The sequence below is a fragment of the Delphinapterus leucas genome, chromosome 17 (genome assembly GCF_059928025.1).
Source record: "Delphinapterus leucas isolate spDelLeu-1000000601 "Yukka" chromosome 17, BTC_Dleu_Yukka2, whole genome shotgun sequence".
In the NCBI taxonomy this organism is placed as follows: domain Eukaryota; kingdom Metazoa; phylum Chordata; class Mammalia; order Artiodactyla; family Monodontidae; genus Delphinapterus; species Delphinapterus leucas.
In genome coordinates, this window is record NC_143145.1 from 37774103 (window position 1) to 37799097 (window position 24995).

General features: G+C 39.0%; 1 protein-coding gene across 14 annotated transcripts in view; it reads right to left on the reverse strand.

The window, feature by feature from the left end:
- Positions 1–24995, reverse strand: part of VPS13B (vacuolar protein sorting 13 homolog B) — a 795150-nt gene that overhangs the window by 134534 nt on the left and 635621 nt on the right. For all 14 annotated transcript variants that reach the window (XM_089898526.1, XM_089898529.1, XM_089898532.1 and 11 more), the window contains 2 exons: positions 11400–11607; positions 10912–11096 (listed from right to left, as the gene is read on the reverse strand). In XM_089898526.1, the coding sequence (XP_089754652.1) occupies positions 10912–11096; positions 11400–11607 (393 nt within the window). The remainder of the gene's footprint in view (positions 1–10911; positions 11097–11399; positions 11608–24995) is intronic.

The following is a 24995-nucleotide window of genomic DNA, read 5'->3' on the forward strand; positions in this document are numbered from 1 at the left end:
TCAGATGTAAACTCTCCTTGTTTAAAAGGCATGTTTGTTATGTGTCTCCTATATCACTTCGCAGTTCTGCCTTGCCTTATTTTGTGTAATTGTTATTCCTCCTAAAAGACTATAGGTGCCTCCATATATACAATGGAATATTACTCAGCCCTAAAAAGAAGCGAAATTGAGTTATTTGTAGTGAGGTGGATGGATCTAGAGTCTGTCATACAGAGTGAAGTAAGTCAGAAAGAGAAAGACAAATACCGTATGCTAAGACATATATATGGAATCTAACAACAAAAAAAAAGGGTTCTGAAGAACCTAGGGGCAGGACAGGAATAAAGACTCAGACACAGGGAATGGACTTCAGAACATGGGGAGGGGGAAGGGTAAGCTGGGATGAAGTGAGAGAGTGGCATGGACACATATACACTACAAAATGTAAAATAGATAGCTAGTGGGAAGCAGCCACATAGCACAGGGAGATCAGCTCGGTGCTTTGTGACCACCTAGAGGGGTGGGATAGGGAGGGTGGGAGGGAGACACAAGAGGGAGGGGGTATGGGGATATAAATATACGTATAGCTGATTCACTTTGTTATACAGCAGCAACTAACACACCACTGTAAAGCAATTATACTCCAATAAAGATGTTAAAAAAAAAAAAGACAATAGGTGCCTTGAGAGCAGAACTAGAGTCCTCTCCCCCTCTGTATGTCTTATGGCCCTAGCACAGGTCCTTTTATCAGTATTTACTGAATTAACCTCAAAATTCTCAGGCGGAGCTGTTTTTAATATATTTCTAGATGCTTTTTAAAAAATACTTTTACAACACTATGAAGACAGAATATTTAAAAGTGTATCCAGGGAATACTATGAAGACAGAATAATTAAAAGTATATCCAGGGAATACTCTATTTTAGGTTCCCCTTCATTGTCCAAAAAAGGAGGCAATGGCTTCTGGATGCAAAACACTTAGCAGTCAATCCAGCACTGTTACCCATCATTCAAAACCATTTATTATTGTGTCCAGTGGGTACACAGGACTTTTTCTTTCCTTTATTTCCTAAGAGTCGGGCTCTGCCTCTTACTTCCTCAAAGCCTGCAAGACTTCTTCTTTTCTGCATTTCAGCAAAAATGAATTTCATATTTGGCTTTAAGCACCACTCCTAAAGATGATGGATAGGAGCAAAGCCTTCTGGGACACATTAGTACAGCTGCCAGTGGGCAGGAGGTGCTTATAAAATAAAAAGGCTCAGGATTCTGGGAACATATGTGCAGCTATAAGTGAACCGCCCAACACAGCTGAAAAGAAACACCCAAGAACTCTTCCTTTTATTCTTTTTAAGTTGTGCATGGAAGAGGCAAATCATATTAGATTCCAAGTAATTCTCTGAAGGTTTCTTTTTCTGTAGTGTCACCATGTACTAATATCGTAACCTTTACCTATCAGGTCCATGTGCTTTAGAATCACAGGAAGCTTGTAATGTCAAGTTTAAAGCAGCAAAAGTCTAGGTTTTTAATTTATTGGGTAATACTGAGTATTACTCTCTGACTTGGAACATTTTTGCACATAATTACGAAAAAAGAATGAAATCCACACAACTATAAGGTTTAATGAAACTTCACTTCAGTCTGTGGGTAAGTATGTAAGATAAAATGTTATTAGAAAATCAAACAATTAAATCACTAAGCTACGGACATTAGGCATCACATTGTAAACTCAGTTTCAAGAACAGAAAATTATTTTATGTATAAAGCTCTCATATATCATTAGAACCAAGAGAGTATTTACAGAATCTGTGGAGTTGCTAATGTGTTACATAGTCACTGCATTAAAAAGGAAGCACTGACCAAGAAAGATACTTGGGGAAAAGAAAATATCTCATATGTATCTGTAAGACATAGAAACTTGCCTAATCTGTATTTTGAGAAGATGCCTGGGGAGGACAATGAGAAGATTTAAAAAAGTGATGTGAGGTTTATCTCTAGATGCAGATAGCCTGTGATGTGCAGAGAGAAACAGCTTTGACAGATATTTGCAAAAGAGAAAGCTGGAAAAACCACAGCAAAAAGGAGTAAATTTCTTTTAGTGAGGCAGTCTTTTTAGAGTCGCCTCCTCCTGTCAGTGGCGACTATTCTCCAAAACCACAGACCATATATAAAAGGCTTCCCTCTTGGAAGGGTAGAATACACTGTGAAGATCTTCAGATTTGGTCAGACAAGAAAGAAGCAGCTGACTGCATGAGGCCAGTACTGACCATGAGTTTGGCCAGGTTAGCCAGGGTGGCAAACAAGAGCACTAAGAGACATGATATAGGATGAATCCCTTCGCGGGTATCTGCAAAGCTCACAATGACCCCTAATTCACAGTCATGCTGGTGAATGTGATTCCACCCCATGGCCTTAGCTAAATGGGCCAAGAGCACCTGACACTAAACTAGGTCAGTCAGGAATGTGGAACGGGACCAGAGGTTGGACTTGTAAATGTGACTCTGGGAGCTCTGGGAGTTGTCGGGGACTACCAGGTGGTCTGAGAAGCACGGGAAAAAAGAAGCTAGTCTGTTGAAAAGGAAGAATAAGGCAAATATGGGGAAAGACGTGGAGAAAAGTAAGAGTAGGTAAATACTCCCCTGGATTCCTGTCTTCCACGCCAGGCCCTATCCTTTACTAAAGACCCAGCTGCATTTTGCCCTTGGCCTCTAGGACTCACCACTTTATCTTTTTTTTTTTTTCCTCACATCTTTATTGGAGTATAAATGCTTTACAATGTTGTGTTAGTTTCTGCTTTACAACCAAGTGAATCAGCTATACATATACATATATGCCCATATGCCCTCCCTCTTGAGTCTCCCTCCCACCCTCCCTATCCCACCCCTCTAGGTGGTCACAAAGCACCGAGCTGATCTCCCTGTGCTATGCGGCTGCTTCCCACTAGCTATCTATTTTACATTTGGTAGTGTATATATGTCCATGCCACTCTCTCACTTCACCCCAAGTTCCCCTTCCCCTCCGGGCCCTCAAGTCCATTCTCTGCATCTGCGTCTTTTTTCCTACCCTGCCATTAGGTTCATCAGTACTCCTTTTTTAAATTCCATATATATGTGTTAGCATATGGTATTTGTTTTCCCCACTGTATCTTGATACTAGCTCTCTCCTCTATTCTTCGCTAGGCCAGCTTCAGTGGGGTTTCTGCTACCTGCAACCTAGAGGACTGTAGCTGACATACGACCTTGGAGCACTGACCATGACCATGTGGGAAGGTGGCGTCTTGTCTAGCAGCCATTCGTATCAGTGAAAGCATTCCATTAATCACATGCAGAGCCATCATTCTCAACAATTATTATGACATTAACAGACTACAAACACAAAAAGTGTCTTTCTAAGAAAACAGGGCTTTCTTGGTCTAACACAGTGGGATCGAGGTTCTTTGGTCAATTGAGAGGATGACGATGAGGATGATGATATGATGATAATGACAGCAGTTACAGAGCACTGTAATAATAATTTACTGAGCCTTTACTATGCATGACACTATGTCAGGTGCTTTACATACATTATCTTTACTCCTCCCAACTCTTCAAGGTAGTAAGAGTGGGATTTTGTTTGGAAAGGTTTGTGACATACTGCACAATAGAGCCGTCATTTGGGAGAGGTCAGCATGCTGGGCAGGCAGGTAGCCGCAAGAGCGTACTTAGCATGATGGATTCACCATGATTTAAGATCTGGCCATTGGTCTTGCAGTCTCAAGAAATTTCCATGGTGTCCTAGCACTGGCTAGATTTAGGAATGCTGAGTCATGTAACAAAGTTCACTAGAGACTGATATATAAACCAGATGCCAAGTTATTAATTTACCATAAGATGTATCACTGCCAAGCAGCCTGGATACTGATGCTGGCCTGAGAAGTGTATGAAACTCTCTGTAGACAGATTGCATCAGGAGTCAAACTATTAGAAGGTTGTTTGGGGGGTTAGATGATTTGAATGTTAGACACAGAGATCTGACAGCTGCTACATTCATCTTCATAAAGGGGATTTAGCTCCCAGGTGAACCAGACACTTAGGCACCATTTCTTTGAATGCTGCCAGGAGGGCTTCTTCCAACAAATGCTTCCATGACCATCCTAGGCTTCTAGAGCTCACCAGTTCTCCTTCTGAAGGAAACATTCTTTTTTTAGATATCTTTATACCCAAACCATCTTGTTTCTGGGAGTCCTTTTATTTATTTAAGGTTATTTTGCATATCTTTGGTCTGATTCATTATTTCATGATTTAACAGTTTGAAGCAAAGGAATAATTTTATTTTCCTTCTTTCCACATTTCTCAACAGAGTCCCTCACTGTCACTTAAATGTGACAATACATCTACAAATGTATTGTAGATGTGTCCCATTTGTAGATGTGTCAAAACAATTCCATTGTTTTACAAATGAGGTAAAGAACGAAAGTTTTGGAGTCAGAAAGACCTGAGATGAAATTCTGGCTCTCCCACTTCTTATGATTCAAGAACACTTAATGTCTCTTTATAAGTTTCCCCACTCATAAAATGGGGATAATGCTCACCCCTCAGAATAGAACGAGATTTAATGGGGCTATGTATGCAAAGCACTTAGCACAGTGTTGGGGGTCAAACACAAAGACGATCCTAACACTTTGGAGGAAAAATAACACAGATCTCAACCATTTAGATTCTCCTTGGCTTCCAAGTATACGTTTTTTTTTGTTGTCTTCCAATGTGGTTTCACTTTGATTTTTATAGTCATATTAGTGTTACTTTAAAAACTATTTTCCATGACTTTTAAACTGGATAAACAAAAATGAATTGGGCATGAGTGCATTGATTTCTTTGGCTTACCATTCTCTTTCTCCACCAGAAATAAACAAATGACACAGCTTGCTTTTGTCTTTTTCTTCCTGTTATCCTTGAGAAGATATCTTTCAAGGACTCTAGTCATATAAGAGTTCTGCACCTAATTCTGAAGCTTGAAAATGCCTTTTTAACTGAGAAAGTGCTATGAAATTATAGAGCTTTAGTAACAAATTTATTCTTTTTTTGCCAATTAATTCAATTTACTCTTCAGATGTCAGAATTCCCCAAATTACATGATTCCTTCTATATAATGGGTCTATCCTAATATATATTCAGCTATTCTATCTCCTGAGTTTGCATATGCAATTATGTCCTCTCTTTTCAATTAGATTATAAACCTTACAAGAGTAGGGACAGATCTTCTATCTCTTTATATCTTCACTGTCTATAGTATCCTATATTGATATTGTAGTGTAGTATCCTATATTGATATTGGGAAGATATTCAGCAATTACTTGTTGATGATAAATGCTATGAAGTAGAAATAAAAATAACAGATATATATGTTTATCTTCTCATTTGTTAACTATATTCACATTTTCTGAAGGTGTAGATCTGAATTTAAATATCTTGTTTAATTTTTCTAATGTAAGGTTTTTTGAACATGTATTAATTTTTCCCTACATTACCTAAACATGCTCTTTCCCTTTTATTTGACTTTAACGCCAGTAATCTTATGTACACCCTAGTATTTCTTGCATTAGAGAAATTCCTGACTTTAGCTCCTGTATCTTTCCTTTTAATCCATACAGTTATGTTATCCTTCATTTCACTCCTTTAACTTTACTTCACATCTATTTAAATTGCTTTAGTGATCCCAACCCAACACTTAGTGTTTATCTTGAATTGTAATGTTCAAGCTTTACACTCTTGAGATCCTTGGGGAAAGATGCTATTTAGTATGGGCTACTGTCACATACCTAATGAAGATATCTAAAAATTTAGTACGATACATAAATGAAAATAAATATAAAAACAAGAATAATACAGTATTGAGAGAACAAGAACAAGCACCATGTCAGATCTGTGTGAGAATTAAAATCTCCATTACCAATTCCACTACAAAGGATGAATTAAAAATTTACAATCTGAGAACACGGGTATTTCCTAAATGGAATCCTCAGTAGGCAGTGTACACAACAGGATGAGGAGAGAGGAAAACTTACAGTATGTGCCAGACACAGTGCCAGAAATTTCTTACATTTCAGCTCATTTAAATAGCACAACATTCCTTCTAGGTTGATGACATTACTCTAACTTACAGATCCTAATTTTTTTTTTTTTTGTGGTACGCGGGCCTCTCACTGTTGTGGCCTCTCCCGTTGTGGAGCACAGGCTCCGGACGCGCAGGCTCAGCGGCCATGGCTCACGGGCCCAGCCGCTCCGCGGCATGTGGGATCTTCCCAGACTGCGGCACGAACCCGTGTCCCTTGCATCGGCAGGTGGACTCTCAATCACTGCGCCACCAGGGAAGCCCAGATCCTAATTTTATTGACATCTAAATATACTATTAACACTTAAAATTTAATGTGATAAAACTGACCACAAAATAAGCTCCTTTGGTTTTCTGTGAAGATTAATTTCAGGGTCTTTATTCTGAACCTATGGTTAGTTTAATATTATAGACATGTTTTCCATATTTTTCAGTACAATTGCAAAATAAATTCCATAAAGTCATTTGAGGAGCCTGTTTATAAATCCTAATATTAATTATGGAAAGAGATATAAACAGATATATTTAAGGGTTCTATATAAGTGAACTCTATAAGGTCAGTTTCTTATGAATTAAATGGTCCTGAAGGAAAAAAATTAATCCAAGCTTGATTCTGTTTTTAGGACTAAAACCAAGGAGATGAACTTGTTTTTGTATTTAAGGACGAGCCTCTGCCTAGGGGGCAGTGGGCTTGGCAGAAGAGTCAATGATCTCACCAAGAGTCTGTGTAATGTAATGACATTAGACTGCCTGTTTATAGTAGGTAATGCCACTGAAGCATAACACAGTGCATCCTGCCATAATTCAGTTTGTAAAACCAAATGCATTCAATAGTGCCATAAAATAATGACAAACAATGTAATGCTTTTGAATTATACAGAATAGGAGCACAGACATCCATGTACTCATTGATCCATTCAATATACTGAGCATCTCCACTGCAATGGATACTATACGGAGCATAATGAAAATTAGATGTGATCATTTCCTTTGGAAACCTACAGTCTAGGAGGGAGACAAGATATGGATAATTAAAATGTGAGGAATAGGTGAGAAACAGCATAAAAGTGGTGCCATGAACTGTTATAGAACTTCAGAGAAAGGCAGTATCATGTTTGGAGATGGTGTCCAGGAAAGGCTTCATGGAATAGATGGCACTGGAGCTGTCTGGATGTGTGGATAGGATTTCAGCAGAAAAGGGAGAGACTCAAATGAAGAGGGAGTGGTATGGATGTGGGAGACCACAGGCTGGTTCGGGAATGCTGAATAGGCCAGTTTGATTAGAGCATAGATCATGCAGAAGGGAAGGAAAGGCAAAGCTGGGTCGGGAGGTTCTGCAGGGCCCTCAAGGTCAGTCTAGCAGTGATAGGACCGCTGAAGGTTTTTCTCAGGGAATGACACAATCCACCTGTTCCTTTAAGAAGTTAGTAGGATAGGTTGGAAGGAGAAGAGATTGAAGGCTAGAATTTCACTTAGGAGGCTTTTTAGTGGTCCAGGCATTTGCTTGTGAAGAAGTGGAGGGAAGGAAATTAACATTTATTAAGAGCTCACTATGTGTAAGGCACTTATTTGTTTTAGCGATAATATTTCACTTAAATCTCGTGACAACTCTGCAAGGTAAATAGCATTAACTCCGGTGTTCAGTTGAGGACATTAAGGCTCTAAGAGACCAGCAGTTTCCCTAAGGTCACTGAGTTAGTAAAATACAAAGGGGGAGGGGAACAGGAGTCAGCAGTTGAGACTTTAATGTCTACATTATCTACACTATACCATGTTGATAAAGGGCTTTCTTTTTATAAGTTCCCTGCTATTCAGGATTGGTACTTCAATATTTTAGCAGTGCCTCCAGTACAGACCTAGAGATAATCACATAGAGCAGGAAAATGATTCTGACAACAGAGAGGTTTAATGCTGAATGCTTGAATGCTTGAATGCTGAAAATAGGGAAATTCTTCTACCCCAAACAACCAGAGAAACTTGCCTGCTAGACAGACAGCTTCTGATGAGTGGACAGTGTCTTATCTGTCTCTGAATCCCCAGGAGTATGCTCAGGGTCTGGCACTGCAAGCAATCAAGGAAAAAGCTGTCATACTTCTACAGATGAGGTCACCCCAACCCTTGGGACAAATTCTGCTCCTAGCTGGGGGAATATAAGCTTAGGCTGAGAGCTCAGTAGCATGGCAACTTTCTGCCAGTCCTGCTCTGTTCTTCCATCCCAGCTGTCAATTCTGGGTGTTCTTTCTTACCACTGGGATCAAGGTTTCCCCTTCAGCTTACAGTAGGTACAACCCTGTCTTGCTTCGTAGGCCAGCGTCCTTGTCTTTGAACTCTGCCATGTATCAGCTCCTCTTTCCAACAAGATATGAAATGTAGCAGGACCTCTCTGATACCAGCTCTTTGCTTGTTGAAACCTGCCAGGCTTCCTTCACGCAGTGCTTATGTTCCAAGTCTACTGTATAGGCCCCTTGGACTATCCCAGATCTCCTAGACTACTCCAGCTGGTCTGTAGAGCCATTAGTCCCCAGCTCTCTCTGATCTAGCCTATGCTTCTGCTTGATGAAAAGACTTTTGACGATAATCACTGTAATAGTACTGGTAGTACACATACTTACATAGCACTTACCATGTGCCAGGCATTGTTCTATGTGTCTTATAAATATTAATTCCTATAAGCATTACATTATTAGTGGCCTCATTTTACTGATGAAAGAAAAGCAAAACAGAAAACCTGAGGCTGAGAGATTAAGTTACTTATCAAAGGTGACACAGTTTGCAAATGGCAGAGCCAGAATTTGAACCCAGGCATTCTGGCTATAGTTCATTATCTTAACCACTATGCTCTCCTGCCACTCCGGTGGCAGTGAGAAGATGAACATGTCACTAGTGAATGTACTTACTACCTTAAATGCTCTGTTTAATACAACTGGCGTAATACTACAAACCAATAGTTATCAGGCTTATGTTAACTAACATGTAACTATAAATCTGAATCCCAAAATCAGTTATAAAGAAGCCTTTACATGATGCTGAAACTTTGATATATGAGTATTTTCATTTTTTTTTTTTTTTTTTTTTTTTTTTTGCGGTACGCAGGCCTCTCACTGTTGTGGCCTCTCCCGTTGTGGAACACAGGCTCCGGACGCGCAGGCTCAGCAGCCATGGCTCATGGGCCCAGCTGCTCCGCGGCATGTGGGATCCTCCCGGACCGGGGCACGAACCCGTGTCCCCTGCATCGGCAGGCAGACTCCCAACCACTGCGCCACCAGGGCAGCCCGAGTATTTTCATTCTGACTGAAAATACTAGAGATGTTCTACATTTAGGCAAGTCTAACAAGACAGCAGGATTCAAAGACAATGCCAGTTTATTTAGCAAAAATAATCCAAGAATACTGGGAGAGAAGATAATCATGAATATGACCTTGACAGAAGGGGAAGCAAATGTGAGGATTTAAGAATCAAAGCAGAGTTGCTAAGAGGGTAGATCTTAAAAGTTCTCACCACAAGAAAAAAAAAAACAAAAGAAAGTAGATACTGTTGACATCTTGGCAAACTGGATAGTTCTGCATACTCTAGTTCAGTTGACAAAATGATGACACATTTCATTGTTATCAATTCAGAAGGTGAACATCTGACTATATTATAACCAGGAATTTAAACAAAAATTAAATAAGCATATAATAATACCAATGTTAATATGTACTGTGGTCTCCTCTGATTTGTATTATTATTCTGAGTTGTTAAGTGTAGAGCAGTCATTAAAAAAACTGGCTCGTATTTCTATACCAGGGGCTGGAGATAAGTGATCAAGACATACAAGAGAGGTAGGCAGTGCAGAGATCAGAGGTCCTTACAGGCCATAGTAAGATACCAAATTCTGTTAGTCTTAAAGGGAGCCACCATCAGGTTTTAAGTTAGGGGAGTGATGTAACCTAACCTACATTTTCAAAAGATCACTCTAGCTGTTGTTTGGAAAATGCATTACAAGGAGTCAAGGATGGAATCGTAGAGGCCAATTAGGAAGCTACTGTAATAGGGAACAGAAGATGGTAGCTTGAACTCAAGTTGTACCAGTAGAAACAGAAAGAAGTAGATGGAATAGGGACATATTTGGAGGTAGAGCTGACACGACTTATTGATGAATTAGATGTGAGCAGTTAGGGAAAAAGAGTAATCAGGAATGACTTCGAGTGGATGGTTATGTGATCTAGTAATAGGTGGACAACTAAGAGAAAAACAAATTTTAGGAGAAATTCAGATCCGTAGAATATTAATAAGTAGAATAATAATATAGTGCTATCCACACTCAGGGAAATTACAAGCAACAAACTTTCCACAAAATCATACAGAATATAATCACTGGTTAGATGGTTTTCCTATCAGCCTACCACGAGGCCCAAGACCATTTTCAGCTCGGGAAATGAAATGAAAATTAAGTCATCCTTTCTGGCCCTTATGGGGACATATCTCATTTCATAGAACAGTTCTAAAAATGCTGAAGACTGTGAGCACATGGTAGGTCCTCAGAAAATGTGTGGTGAACTCAATGACACCTGTTTGTACCATTACTACCTGGAGACTATGTAAGCTACCTGTAACAGGTTGAAGAGTAGAATTAAGAACTCTCAGGATTGCCATGTACCATGAATCTGAATGACATTATTCTCTTATTATACAATTTCTAGTATGTGTGTGTCTCGTGTGTGTGTGTGAATGTGTACATACGTATGTGTTTGTATACGCACATACATGTGTATTTCTCTCTGATACAACTTATGGAAAAGATAGGTATGCTCTCAACATTTTTCCCACACTGTCTTTTATTTTGAAATGAAGAGCCATTCCATACCTGTAGCATATCACCAAGGTCTGCTGTGCTAATATCTGGATCCTCTGTGGTGTTGAAGGGCACAGGAGTTATGCGTACAAGGGTGAGCACTCTAGGTTCTGGATATCTCCATAACATCATCCCTGGGCTATCTTCGGTTTCATTGTAAAACAAGACTTCATAGACACCAGGCATTTTCAAAGCTTCTGTTAAATGAAAGTATAATTAATTGTATGCTTTCGAAGGGGAACATGTTGGTTTATTACACAAGAAAAAATTATGAGTATAAAAGAAAAGAATATAAAGAAGCTGGTTGATCATGTTTACATGGTTTAAGACAGGAACAAATCAAGAATTTTCCCTTAAGAGAGACTGAATGGCAATGTACTATTTTTGTGCTGCAGGTATTGACTTACTTTTCAAGTGATCTTGATGTGTTATTATTTACTGAATGTGCAGGTAAAATAAACAAACACACACACAATCACACTGAAGCTATCGCTACTTACCAGCATCCTGTATATACTGAAACAGACCTGTCCGTAGGTCATCTGAACTTTGTTCACTTTTAAATATCTGATTTTTTTCCATAGGAGATGGAATTTGCGGCACTGTTTCAGAAACTTGCACTTCAAAATTTCCCTCCTCTTTAAGGTATCCATTGAGTAATTCATGTAGAAGAACTAGGCAATTCAAATGTTCTTGACCCCAGAAAACCTTTAAAATCATATGAAAAATTTTACTGGCTTTAACACAAACACTTCATGAGAATAATTAGGTACAATCATATTTGAATTAGTTCAAGGCTGTAATTACATTTAATTTAACTATTGATAATAATTAAACTATAATTTTTAAGAAGCAATTGACCTATGGGATGAAATTCTATTCTTGGGTAAATACATAAAAACAAGAAAATCAAGTATATCATATATTGTGTGGATAGCAATCAATTTTAAATGCTGAATTGATAATGGAATATGTTGATGTGAGGTAATGTTTATGAATTAACTTAGCTAAGAGGGAAAAGAGCATCCATTATAGTCTGAGAGACTATATGAAGATCCTTCTAGGCCAAAATGTTAATAATATTGTAGAACAGCTTCTACATTTTGTCATGAGATTACATGAACACATCTTGATTATAGGGTTCCTTTCTTTGCACTTTCACTCTTCAGAAAAAAAAAGAAGATGCTCAATGAACCTGAATTTAAAAGGCTCCCAACTTCAGTGTTTAGTGAGAAACTGCCAACAAACAGTATCCCACAGCCCTTGAGAACCAACTGTACAGGAGCTACGGTACAGTTTCAGAACAAACTCTTGGTGTTACATCTAACAGAGAGGATCAAGTTCCCTTTTTCTGCATGTGAAGAATATTAGTCTATAATGGAAGTATGACCAGGGGGTAATAATGATTAATGTCAGAGGACATAAATTTTCAATAATATTAATTTCTCTGAATGTACTGGATAAAGGCAATACAACCATAATTTCTAAGAGGACCAGCTAATATGGCAAAGAAGAAAAGAATATACAGACGTAGAAAAGAATAAGCCTATGCTTTGTGGGTAAGTTTTAAACCCTCAGTTTAAGTCCTACTCTCTGGAATTAAGGCATCTCAGAAATAAAGGTAAGAGGTATGATACTAAGTCTATTTTTTTCTCATCAATCTTATTTTTATTGAATCCTGAAAAACAGAGATAGGTGAAAAGTCAAGTTGGGGAGTCAAACACTGTGCTCCAGGTTTTAAAATGTCAAGAGAGTTTATAATGTAGAGATGATATACTTTGTCTTTGCTCTTATTGTTGTTTTTAATGTGGAGCTACTTTGCTGTCTTGGAAAAATGGTAATACAATTACTATTCTTGATAAAACAACACAAAATCACATGCTGAGTAAATCTATGAAAATTTATAACAGATACTGAAAATCTCCAAACCAATCAATGTAAAGCAATAAGTTAGTGGGCTCCCCTACATCTACCTCTGTGTCACTAAGAAAACTGGTGAAAAAGGTGAGGCAAGACAACTTTTAGATGAAGACAAATTCATATTTAATATGCCTCCACTATTAACAAATGAGTCATTGCCATTTTCTATAACTCTGAATTCCTCAAGCTTTTCAGATTTGTGTCAAATTTGGGGAACATCAAATCATATAAAGAACACATTCAGGATAGCTTCAAGATGGCAGAGGAGTAAGATGTGGAGATCACCTTCCTCCCCACAACTACATCAAAAATACATGTACATGTGGAACAACTCCTACAGAACACCTACTGAATGCTGGCAGAAGAACTCAGACTTCCCACAAGGCAAGAAACTCCCCACATACCTGGGTAGGGCAAAAGAAAAAAAACAGAGACAAAAGAATAGGGATGGGACCTGCACCTCTGGGAGGGAGCTGTGAAGGAGGAAAAGTTTCCACAAACTAGGAAGCCCCTTCACTGGCAAAGATGGGGGGGTGGTGGTGGGGGGGAAGCTTTGGAGCCACGGAGGAGAGCGCAGCAACAGGGATGCAGAGGGCAAAGCTGAGAGATTCCCGCACAGAGGATCGGTGCCGACCAGCACTCACCAACCCGAGAGGCTTGTCTGCTCACCCGCCGGGGCGGGCGGGGAATGGGAACTGAGGCTCAGGCTTCGGAGGTCAGATCCCAGGGAGAGGACTGGGGTTGGTTGCGTGAACACAGCCTGAAGGGGGCTAGTGCGCCACAGCTAGCCGGGAGGGAGTCTGGGAAAATGTCTGGAACTGCCTGAGAGGCAAGAGACCACTGTTTAGGGATGCACGAGGAGAGGGGATTCAGAGCACTGCCTAAACGAGCTCCAGAGATGGGAGCAAGCCGCGGCTATCAGCCCGGACCCCAGAGACGCGCATGAAATGCTAAGGCTGCCGCTGCCACCACCAAGAAGCCTGTGTGCAAGCACAGGTCACTGTCCACACCTCCCCTCCCAGGAGCCTGTGCAGCCTGCCACTGCCAGGATCCCGTGATCCAGGGACAACTTCCCCGGGAGAACGCACGGCACGCCTCAGGCTGGTGCAACCTCACGCCGGCCTCTGCCGCCGCAGGCTTGCCCTGCATCCGTATCCGTCCCTCCCCCTGGCCTGAGTGAGCCAGAGCCCCCTAATCAGCTGCTCCTTTAACCCCGCCCTGTCTGAGCGAAGAACACTTAGAGGCGGGGCCAAATCCAAAGCTGAAACCCAGGAGCTGTTCGAACAAGGAAGAGAAAGGGAAATTTTTCCCAGCAGCCTTAGGAGCAGTGGATTAAATCCCCACAATCAACTTGATGTACCCTGCATCTGTGGAATACCTGGATAGACAACGAATCATCCCAAAATGGAGGTGGTGGACTTTGGGATCAACTGTAGACTTCGGGTTTGTTTTCTGCATCTAATTTGTTTCTGGTTTTATGTTTATCTTAGTTTGGTATTTACAGCTTATTATCATTGGTAGATTTGTTTATTGATTTGGTTGTTCTCTTCCTTTTTAAAATTTTTTAATGTATATATATATATATTTTTTTTTTTCCTTTTTCTCCTTTTGTGAGTGTGTATGTATATGCTTCTTTGTGTGACTTTGCCTGTATAGCTTTACTTTTACCATTTGTCTTAGGGTTCTGTCCGTCCTTTTTTTTTCCTTGTATAGTTTTTAGAGCTTGTTATAATTGGTGGATTTGTTTTTGTGTTTGGTTGCTCTCTCTTCCTTTTTTTTTACTACTTTAAAAATTTTTTATATATAATAATATATTATTTTTTATTTTAATAACTTTATCTATTTTTCCTTTTTTTCTTTCTTTCTCTCCCTTTTCTTCTGAGCGGGGGTGGCTGACAGAGTCATGGTGCTTCAGCCGGGTGTCAGGCCTGAGCCTCTGAGGTGAGAGAGCCAAGTTCAGGACATTGGTCCACCAGATACCTCCTGGCCCCACGTAATATCAAACAGCGAAAGCTCTCCCAGAGATCTCCATCTCAGCGCTAAGACCCAGCTCCACTCAATGACCAGCATGCTAGAGTGCTGGACACCCTAAGCCAAACAACTAGCAAGACAGGAACACAACCCCACCCACTAGCAGAGAAGCTGCCTAAAATCATAGCAAGTTCAGAGACACTCCAAAACACACCACTGGATGTGGTCCTGCCCAACAGAAAGGCAAGATCCAGCCGCATCCACCAGAACACAGGCACCAGTCCCCTCCACAAGGAAGCCTACACAACCCACTGAAACAAACTTAGCCACTGGGGCAGACACCAAAAACAACGGGAACTACGAACCTGCAGCCTGCAGAAAGGAGACCCCAAACACAGTAAGTTAAGCAAAATGAGAAGACAGAGAAATACACAGCAGATGAAGGAGCAAGTTAAAACCCACCAGACCAAACAGATGAAGAGGAAATAGGCAGCCTACCTGAAAAAGAATTCAGAATAATGATAGTAAAGATGATCCAAAATCTTGGAAATAGAATGGAGAAAATACAAGAAACGTTTAACAAGGACCTAGAAGAACTAAAGAGCAAACAGTGATGAACAACACAATAAATGAAATTAAAAATACTCTAGATGGGATCAATAGCAGAATAACTGAGGCAGAAGAACGGATAAGTGACCTGGAAGATAAAAGAGTGGAAATAACTACTGCAGAGCAGAATAACGAAAAAAGAATGAAAAGAATTGAGGACAGTCTCAGAGACCTCTGTGACAACATTAAACACACCAACATTGGAATAACAGAGGTCCCAAAAGAAGAGAAAAAGAAAGGGACTGTGAAACTATTTGAACAGATTATAGTTGAAAACTTCCCTAATATGATAAAGGAAATAGTCAATCAAGTCCAGGAAGAACAGAGAGTCCCATACAGGATAAATCCCAGGAGAAACATGCCAAGACACATATTAAACAAAGTCTCAAAAATTAAATACAAAGAAAAAATACTAAAAGCAGCAAGGGAAAAGCAACAAATAATATACAAGGGAATCCCTATAAGGTTAACAGCTGATCTTTGAGCAGAAACTCTACAAGCCAGAAGGGAGTGGCAGGACATATTTAAAGTGATGAAAGAGAAAAACCTACAAACAAGATTACTCTACCCAGCAAGGTCTCATTCAGATTCCATGGAGAAATTAAAAGCCTTACAGACAAGCAAAAGCTAAGAGAATTCAGCACCACCAAACCAGCTTTACAACAAATGCTAAAGGAACTTCTCTAGGCAGGAAACACAAGAGAAGGAAAAGACCTATGATAACAAACCCAAAACAATTAAAAAAATTAATAGGAACACACATATCAATAACTACCTAAAATGTAAATAGATTAAATGCTCCAACCAAAACACACAGACTGCCTGAAAAGATACAAAAACAAGACCTGTATATATGCTGTCTACAAGAGACCCACTTCAGAACTAGGGACACATACAGACTGAAAGTGAGGGGATGGAAAAAGATATTCCATGCAAATGGAAATGAAAGGAAAGCTGGAGTAGCAATTCTCATATCAGACAAAATAGACTTTAAAATAAAGACTATTACAAGAGACAAAGAAGGACACTACATAATGATCAAGGGATCAATCCAAGAAGAAAATATAACAATTGTAAATATTTATTCAAACAACATAGGAGTACCTCAATACTTAAGGCAAATGCTAACAGGGATAAAAGGGGAAATTGACAGTAACACAATCATAGTAGGGGACTTTAACACCCAACTTTCACCAATGGACATATCATCCAAAAAGAAAATAAATAAGGAAACACAAGATTTAAATGATACATTAAACAAGATGGACTTAATTGATATTTACAGGACATTCCATCCAAAAACAACAGAATACACTTTCTTCTCAAGTGCTCATGGAACATTCTCCAGGATAGATCATATCTTGTGTCACAAATCCAGCCTTGGTAAATTTAAGAAAATTGAAATCATATCAAGTACGTTTTCAGACCACAACGTTATGAGACTAGATGTCAAGTACAGGAAAAATCTGTAAAAAATACAAACACATGGAGGTTAAACAATACACTACTAAATAACCAAGATATCACTGAAGATATCAAAGAGAAAATAAAAAAATACTTAGAAACAAAGGACAATGAAAGCACGACAAAACAAAATCTATGGGATGCAGCAAAAGCAGTTCTAAGAGGGAAGTTTATAGCAATACAATCCTCCCTCAAGAGAGAAGAAACATCTCAAATAAACCACCTAACCTTACACCTAAAGCAATTAGAGAAAGAAGAACAAAAAAACAGCAAAGATAGCAGAAGGAAAGAAATCATAAAGATCAGATCAGAAATAAATGAAATAGAAATGACAGAAACAACAGCTAAGATCAATAAAACTAAAAGCTGGTTCTTTGAGAAGATAAACAAAATTGATAAACCACTAGCCAGACTCATCAAGAAAAAAAGGGAAAAGACTCAAATCAATAGAATGAGAAATGATAAAGGAGAAGTAACAACTAACACTGCAGAAATACAAAAGATCATGACGGATTACTACAAGCAACTCTATGCCAATAAAATGGACAACCTGGACGAATTGCACAAATTCTTACGAAAGCACAACCTGTTAAGACTGAACCAGGAAGAAATAGAAAATATAAAGAGACCAATCACAAGCACTGGAATTGACATGGTGATTAAAAATCTTCCAATAAACAAAAGCCCATGACCAGAAGGATTCACAGGGGAATTCTATCAAACATTTAGAGGAGAGCTAACACTTAGCCTTCTCAAACTCTTCCAAAATAAAGCAGAGGGAGGAACACTCCCAAACTCATTCTATGAGGCCACCATCACCCTGATACCAAAAGAAGGCAAAGATGTCACAAAAAAACAAAACTACAGACAAATATCACTGATGAACACAAAGGCAAAAATCCTCAACAAAACAGTAACAAACAGAACCCAACAGCATGTTACTTTTAGCGTAACGTGATCATACACCATGATCAAGTGGGGTTTATCCCAGGAATGCAAGGATTCTTCAATATATGGAAATCAATCAATGTAATAAACCACATAAACAAACTGAAGGAGAAAAACCATATGATCATCTCAATAGGTGCAGAAAATGCTTTCGACAAAATTCAACACCCATTTATGATAAAGGCTCTGCAGAAAGCAGGCATAGGGGGAACTTACCTTAACAAAATAAAGGTCATATATGACAAACCCAGAGCCAACATCGTTCTCAATGGTGAAAAACTGAAACCATTTCCACTAAGATCAGAAACAAGACAAGGCTGCCCACTCTCAGCACTATTACTCAACATAGTTTCGGAAGTTTTAACTACAGCAATCAGAGAAGAAAAAGAAATAAAAGGAATCCACATTGGAAAAGAAGAAGTAAAGCTGTCACTGTTTGCAGATGACATGATACGATACATAGAGAATCCTAAAGATGCTACCAGAAAACTACTAGAGCTAATCAATGAATTTGGTAAAGTATCAGGATACAAAATTAATGCACAGAAATCTCTTGCATTCCTATACACTAATGATGAAAAGTCTGAAAGAGAAATTAAGGAAACACTCCCATTTACCATTGCAACAAAAAGAATAAAATACCTAGGAATAAACCTACCTAAGGAGACAAAAGACTTGTACACAGAAAACTATAAGACACTGAGGAAAGAAATTAAAGATGATACAAACAGTTGGAGAGATATAACGTGTCTTGAATAGGAAGAATCAACATTGTGAAAATGACTATACTACACAAAGCAACCTACAAATTGAATGCAATCCCTATCAAACTACCAATGGCGAGGCCTGAACCAAGATGGCAGAGTAGAAGGACGTGCTCTCACTCCCTCTTGTGAGAACACCAGAATCACAACTAGGTGCTGCACAATCATCAACAGGAAGACACTGGAACTCAACAAAAAAGATACCCCACATCCAAAGACAAAGGAGAAGCCACAATGAGATGGTAGGAGGGGTGCAATCACAGCAAAATGAAATCCCATAACTGCTGGGTGGGTGACTCACAGACTGGAGAACAACTATACCACAGAAGTCCACCCACTGGAGTGAAGGTTCTGAGCCCCACGTCAGACTTCCCAACCTGGGGGTCTGGCAACGGGAGGAGGAATTCCTAGAGAATCAGACTTTGAAGCCTAGTGGGATTTGATTGCAGGACTTAGACAAGACTGGGGAAAACAGAGACTCCACTCTTGGAGGGCACACACAAAGTAGTGTGTGCATCGGGACCCAGAGGAAGGAGCAGTGACCACAGAGGAGACTGAACCAGACCTACCTGCTAGTGTTGGAGCGTCTCCTGCAGAGGTGGGGGGTGGCTGTGGCTCACCGTGGGGACAAGGACACTGGCAGAAGAAGTTCTGAGAAGTACTCCTTGGCGTGAAGCCTCCCAGAGTCCTCCATTAGCCCCACCAAAGAGCCCAGGTAGGCTCCAGTGTTGGGTTGCCTCAGGTCAAACAACCAAAAGGAAGGGAATCCAGCACCACCCATCAGGAGTCAAGCGAATTAAAGATTTACTGAGCTCTGCCCACCAGAGCAACAGTCAGCTCTACCTACCACCAGTCCCTCCCACCAGCAAACTTGCACAAGCCTCTTAGATAGCCTCATCCACCAGAGGGCAGACAGCAGAAGCAAGAAGAACTACAATCCTGCAGCCTGTGGAACAAAAACCACATTCACAGAAAGGTAGACAAGATGAAAACGCAGAGGGCTATGTACCAGATGAAGGAACAAGATAAAACCCCAGAAAAACAAATAAATTAAGTGGAGATAGGGAACCTTCCAGAAAAAGAATTCAGAATAACGACAGTGAAGATGATCCAGGACCTTGGAAAAAGGATGGAGGCAAAGATCGAGAAGATGCAAGAAATGTTTAACAAAGACCTAGAAGAACTAAAGAACAAACAAACAGAGATGAACAATACAGTAACTGAAATGAAAAACAAACTAGAAGGAATCAATAGCAGAATAACTGAGGCAGAAGAACGGATAAGTGACCTGGAAAACAGAATGGTGGAATACACTGCTGCGGAACAGAATAAAGAAAAAAGAATGAAAAGAAATGAAGACAGCCTAAGAGACCTCTGGGACAACATTAAACGCAACAACATTCGCATGATAGGGGTCCCAGAAGGAGAAGAGAGAGAGAAAGGAGCAGAGAAAATTTTGAAGAGATTATAGTCGAAAACTTCCCTAACATGGGAAAGGAAATAGCCACCCAAGTTGAGGAAGCGCAGTGAGTCCCATACAGGATAAACCCAAGGAGAAACACGTCAAGATACATAGTAATCAAATTGGCAAAAATTAAAGAGAAAGAAAATTATTGAAAGTAGCAAGGGAAAAATGACAAATAACATACAAGGGAACTCCCATAAGGTTAACAGCTGATTTCTCAGCAGAAACTCTACAAGACAGAAGGGAGTAGCAAGATACACTTAAAGTGATGAAAGAACCTACAACCAAGAGTACTTTACCCGGCAAGGATCTCATTCAGATTCGATGGAGAAATCAAAAGCTTTACTGAGAGGCAAAAGCTAAGAGAATTCAGCACCACCAAACCAGCTCTACAACAAAGGCTAAAGGAACTTCTTCTCTAAGTGGGAAACACTAGAGAAGAAAAGGACCCACAAAAACAAACCCAAAACAATTAAGGAAATGGTAATAGGAACATACGTATCAATAATTACCTTAAATGTGAATGGATTAAATGCTCCAACCAAAAGACACAGGCTTGCTGAATGGATAAGAAAACAAGACCCATATATAGGCTATCTAAAAGAGACCCATTTCAGACCTAGGGACCCATACAGACTGAACATGAGGGGATGGAAAAAGATATTCCATGCAAATACAAATCAAAAGAAAAAAGCTGGAGGGCTTCCCTGGTGGCGCAGTGGTTGAGAGTCTGCCTGCCAATGCAGGGGACACGGGTTCGTGCCCCCGTCTGGGAAGATCCCACATGCAATGGAGCGGGTGGTCCCATGAGCCATGGCCACTGAGCGTGCGCATCCGGAGCCTGTGCTCTCAACAGGAGAGGCCACAACAGTGAGAGGCCCACATACCGTAAAAAAAAAAAAAAAAAAAAAAAAAGTAGCAATACTCATATCAGATCAAATAGACTTTAAAATAAAAATGTCACAAGAGACAAAGAAGGACACTACATAATGATCAAGGGATCAATCCAAGAAGAAAATATAACAATTATAAGTATATATGCACCCAACATAGGAGCACCTCAATATATAAGGCCACTGCTAACAGCTACAAAAGAGGGAATCGACAGTAATACAATAAGAGTGGGGGACTTTAACACCTCACTTACACCAATGGACAGATCATACAAAATGAAAATAAATAAGGAAACAGAAGCTTTAAATGACACAATAAACCAGATAGATTTAACTGATATTTATAGGACATTCCGTCCAAAAACAGCAGATTACACTTTCTTCTCAAGTGTGCACAGAACATTCTCCAGGATATATCACATCTTGGGTCACAAATCAAGCCTCAGTAAATTTAAGAAAATTGAAATCATATCAAGCAACTTTTCTGACCACAATGCTATGAGACTAGATATGAATTACAGGGAAAAAAACTTAAAAAAAAGAAACACATGCAGGCTAAAGAATACATTACTAAATAACCAAGAGATCACTAAAGAAATCAAAGAGGAAATAAAAAAATACCTAGAGACAAATGACAATGAAAACATGATGATCCAAAACCTATGGGTTGCAGCAAAAGAGTTCTAAGAGGGAAGTCTATAGCTATACAAGCCTACCTCAAGAAACAAGAAAAATCTCTAATAAACAATCTAACCTTACACCTAAAGGAACTAGAGAAAGAAGAACAAACAAAACCCAAAGTTAGCAAAAAGACTGAAATCATAAAGATCAGAGCAGAAATAAATGAAAAAGAAACAAAGAAAACAATAGCAAAAATGAATAAAAGTAAAAGCTGGTTCTTTGAGTAGATAAAGAAAATTGATAAACCATTAGGCAGACTCATCAAGAAAAAGAGGGAGAGGACTCAAATCAATAAAATTAGAAATGAAAAAGGAGAAGTTACAACAGACACCGCAGAAATACAAAGCATCCGAAGAGACTACTACAAGCAACTCTGTGCCAATAAAATGGACAACCTGGAAGAAATGGACAAATTTTAGAAAGGTATAACCTTCCAAGACTGAACCAGGAAGAAACAGAAAATATAAACAGACCAATCACAAGTAATGAAATTGAAACTGTGATTAAAAATCATCCAACAAACAAAAGTCCAGGACCAGATGGCTTCACAGGTGGATTCTGTCAAACATTTAGAGAAGAGCTAACACCCATCCTTCTCAAACTCTTGCAAAAAATTGCAGAGGAAGGAACACTCCCAAACTCATTCTATGAGGCCACCATTACTCTGATAACAAAACCAGACAAAGATACTACAAAAAAAGAAAATTACAGACCAATATCACTGATGAATATAGATGCAAAAATCCTAAAGAAAATACTAGCAAAAGGAATTCAACAACATATTAAAAGGATCATACACCATGATCAAGTGGGATTTATCCCAGGGATGCAAGGATTCTTCAATATACGCAAATCAATCAATATGATACACCATATTAACAAATTGATTAACAATGTGACACACCATATTAACAATTTGAAATACCATATGATCATCTCAATAGATGCAGAAAAATCTTTTGAGAAAATTCAACACCAATTTATGATAAAAACTCTCCAGAAAGTGGGCATAGAGGGAACCTACCTCAACATAATAAAGGCCGTATTTGATAAACCCACAGTAAACATCATTCTCAATGGTGAAAAACTGAAAGCATTTCCTCTAAGATCAGGAACGAGACAAGGATGTCCACTCTCACCATTATTATTCAACATAGTTTTGGAAGTCCTAGCCATGGCAATCAGAGAAAAAAAAGAAATAAAGGGAATACAAATTGGAAAAGAAGAAGTAAAACTGCCACTGTTTGCAGATGACACGATACTATACATAGAGAATCCTAAAGATGCCACCAGAAAACTACTAGAGCTAATTAATGAATCTGGTAAGGTTGCAGGATACAAAATTAATACACAGAAATCTCTTGCATTCCTATACACTAATGATGAAAAATCTGAAAGAGAAATCAAGGAAACACTCCCATTTACCATTGCAAGTAAAAGAATAAAAGACCTAAGAATAAACCTACCTAGGGAGACAAAAGACCTGTATGCAGAAGACTATAAGACACTGATGAAGGAATTAAAGATGATACCAACAGATGTAGAGATATAGCATGCTTTTGGATTGAAAGAAGCAATACTGTGAAAATGACTATACTACCCAAAGTAATCTACAGATTCAATTCAATCCCTATCAAATTACCAATGGCATTTTTTACAGAACTAGAACAGAAAATCTTAAAATTTGTATGGTGACATCAAAGACCCCAAATAGCCAAAGCAGTCTTGAGGGAAAAGACCTGAGGAGGAATCAGACCTCCTGACTTCAGACTATACTACAAAGCTACAGTAATCAAGACAATATGATAGTGGCACAAAAACAGAAACACACATCAATGGAACAAATAGAAAGCCCAGAGGTAAACCCACGCACCTATGGTCAACTAATCTATGACAAAGGAGGCAAGAATATACAATGGAGAAAAGACAGTCTCTTCAATAAGTGGTGCTGGGAAAACTGGACCACTACATGTAAAAGAATGAAATTAGAACACTCCCTTACACCATACACAAAAATAAACTCAAAATGTATTAGAGACCTTAATGTTAGACTGGACACTATAAAACTCTTAGAGGAAAACATAGGAAGAACACTCTTTGACATAAATCACAGCAAGATATTTTTTGATCCACCTCCTAGAGTAATGGAATTAAAAACAAAAATAAACAAATGGGACCTAATGAAACTTAAAAGCTTTTGCCCAGCAAAGGAAACCATAAACAAGATGAAAAGACAACCCTCAGAATGGGAGAAAATACTGCAAACGAATCAATGGACAAAGGATTAATCTCCAAAATATATAAACAGCTCATGCAGCTCAATATTAAAAAAAACCAACCCAATCCAAAAATGGGCAGAATATCTAAATAGACATTTCTCCAAAGAAGATATACAGATGGCCAAGAAGCATATGCAAAGCTGCTCAACATCACTATTAGAGAAATGCAAATCAAAACTACAATGAGGTGTCTCCTCACACCAGTTAGAATGGGCATCATCAGAAAATCTACAAACAACAAATGCTAGAGAGGGTGTGGAGAAAAGTGAACCCTCTTGCACTCTTGGCGGGAATGTAAACTGATACAGCCACTATGGAGAACAGTATGGAGGTTCCTTAAAAAACTAAAAATAGAATTACCATATGGTCCAGCAATCTCACTACTGGGCATATACCCAGAGAAAACCATAATTCAAAAAGACACATGTACTCTAATGTTCATTGCAGCACTATTTACAATAGCCAGGTCATGGAAGCAACCTAAATGTCCATCAACAGACGAATGGATAAAGAAGATGTGTTACATATATACAATGGAATATTACTGAGCTATAAAAAAGAATGAAATTAGGTCATTTGTTGAGATGTGGATGGATCTAGAGAGTGTCATAGAGTGAAGTAAATCATAAAGAGAAAAACAAATATCGTATATTAACACATATACGTGGAACCTAGAAAAATGGTACAGATGAACTGGTTTGCAGGGCAGAAATTGAGAGACAGATGTAGAGAACAAACATATGGACACCAAGGGGGGAAAGCCGCAGGGTGGTGGTGGTGGTGGTGTGATGAATTGGGCGATTGGGATTGACATGTATACACTGATGTGTATAAAATTGATGATTAATAAGAAGCTGCTGTATAAAAAAATTAAATTAAATTAAAAATTAAAAAAAAAAAGAAAAGTGGGGAATTCACCTAGATCTGTTAGGCAAAATGTGTGATAAACCCTTGGTATGACTTTCCTAGCCCTGAGAGATCTTTTAAAAGTTCAGTATGAGACTCCTTATCAAAATTTCACACACACACACAAGAAGTCTGTATCATCAATTATAGTTATATAAATCATCAGGCCAAGTTTACTGAGACCCGACTTATTTTG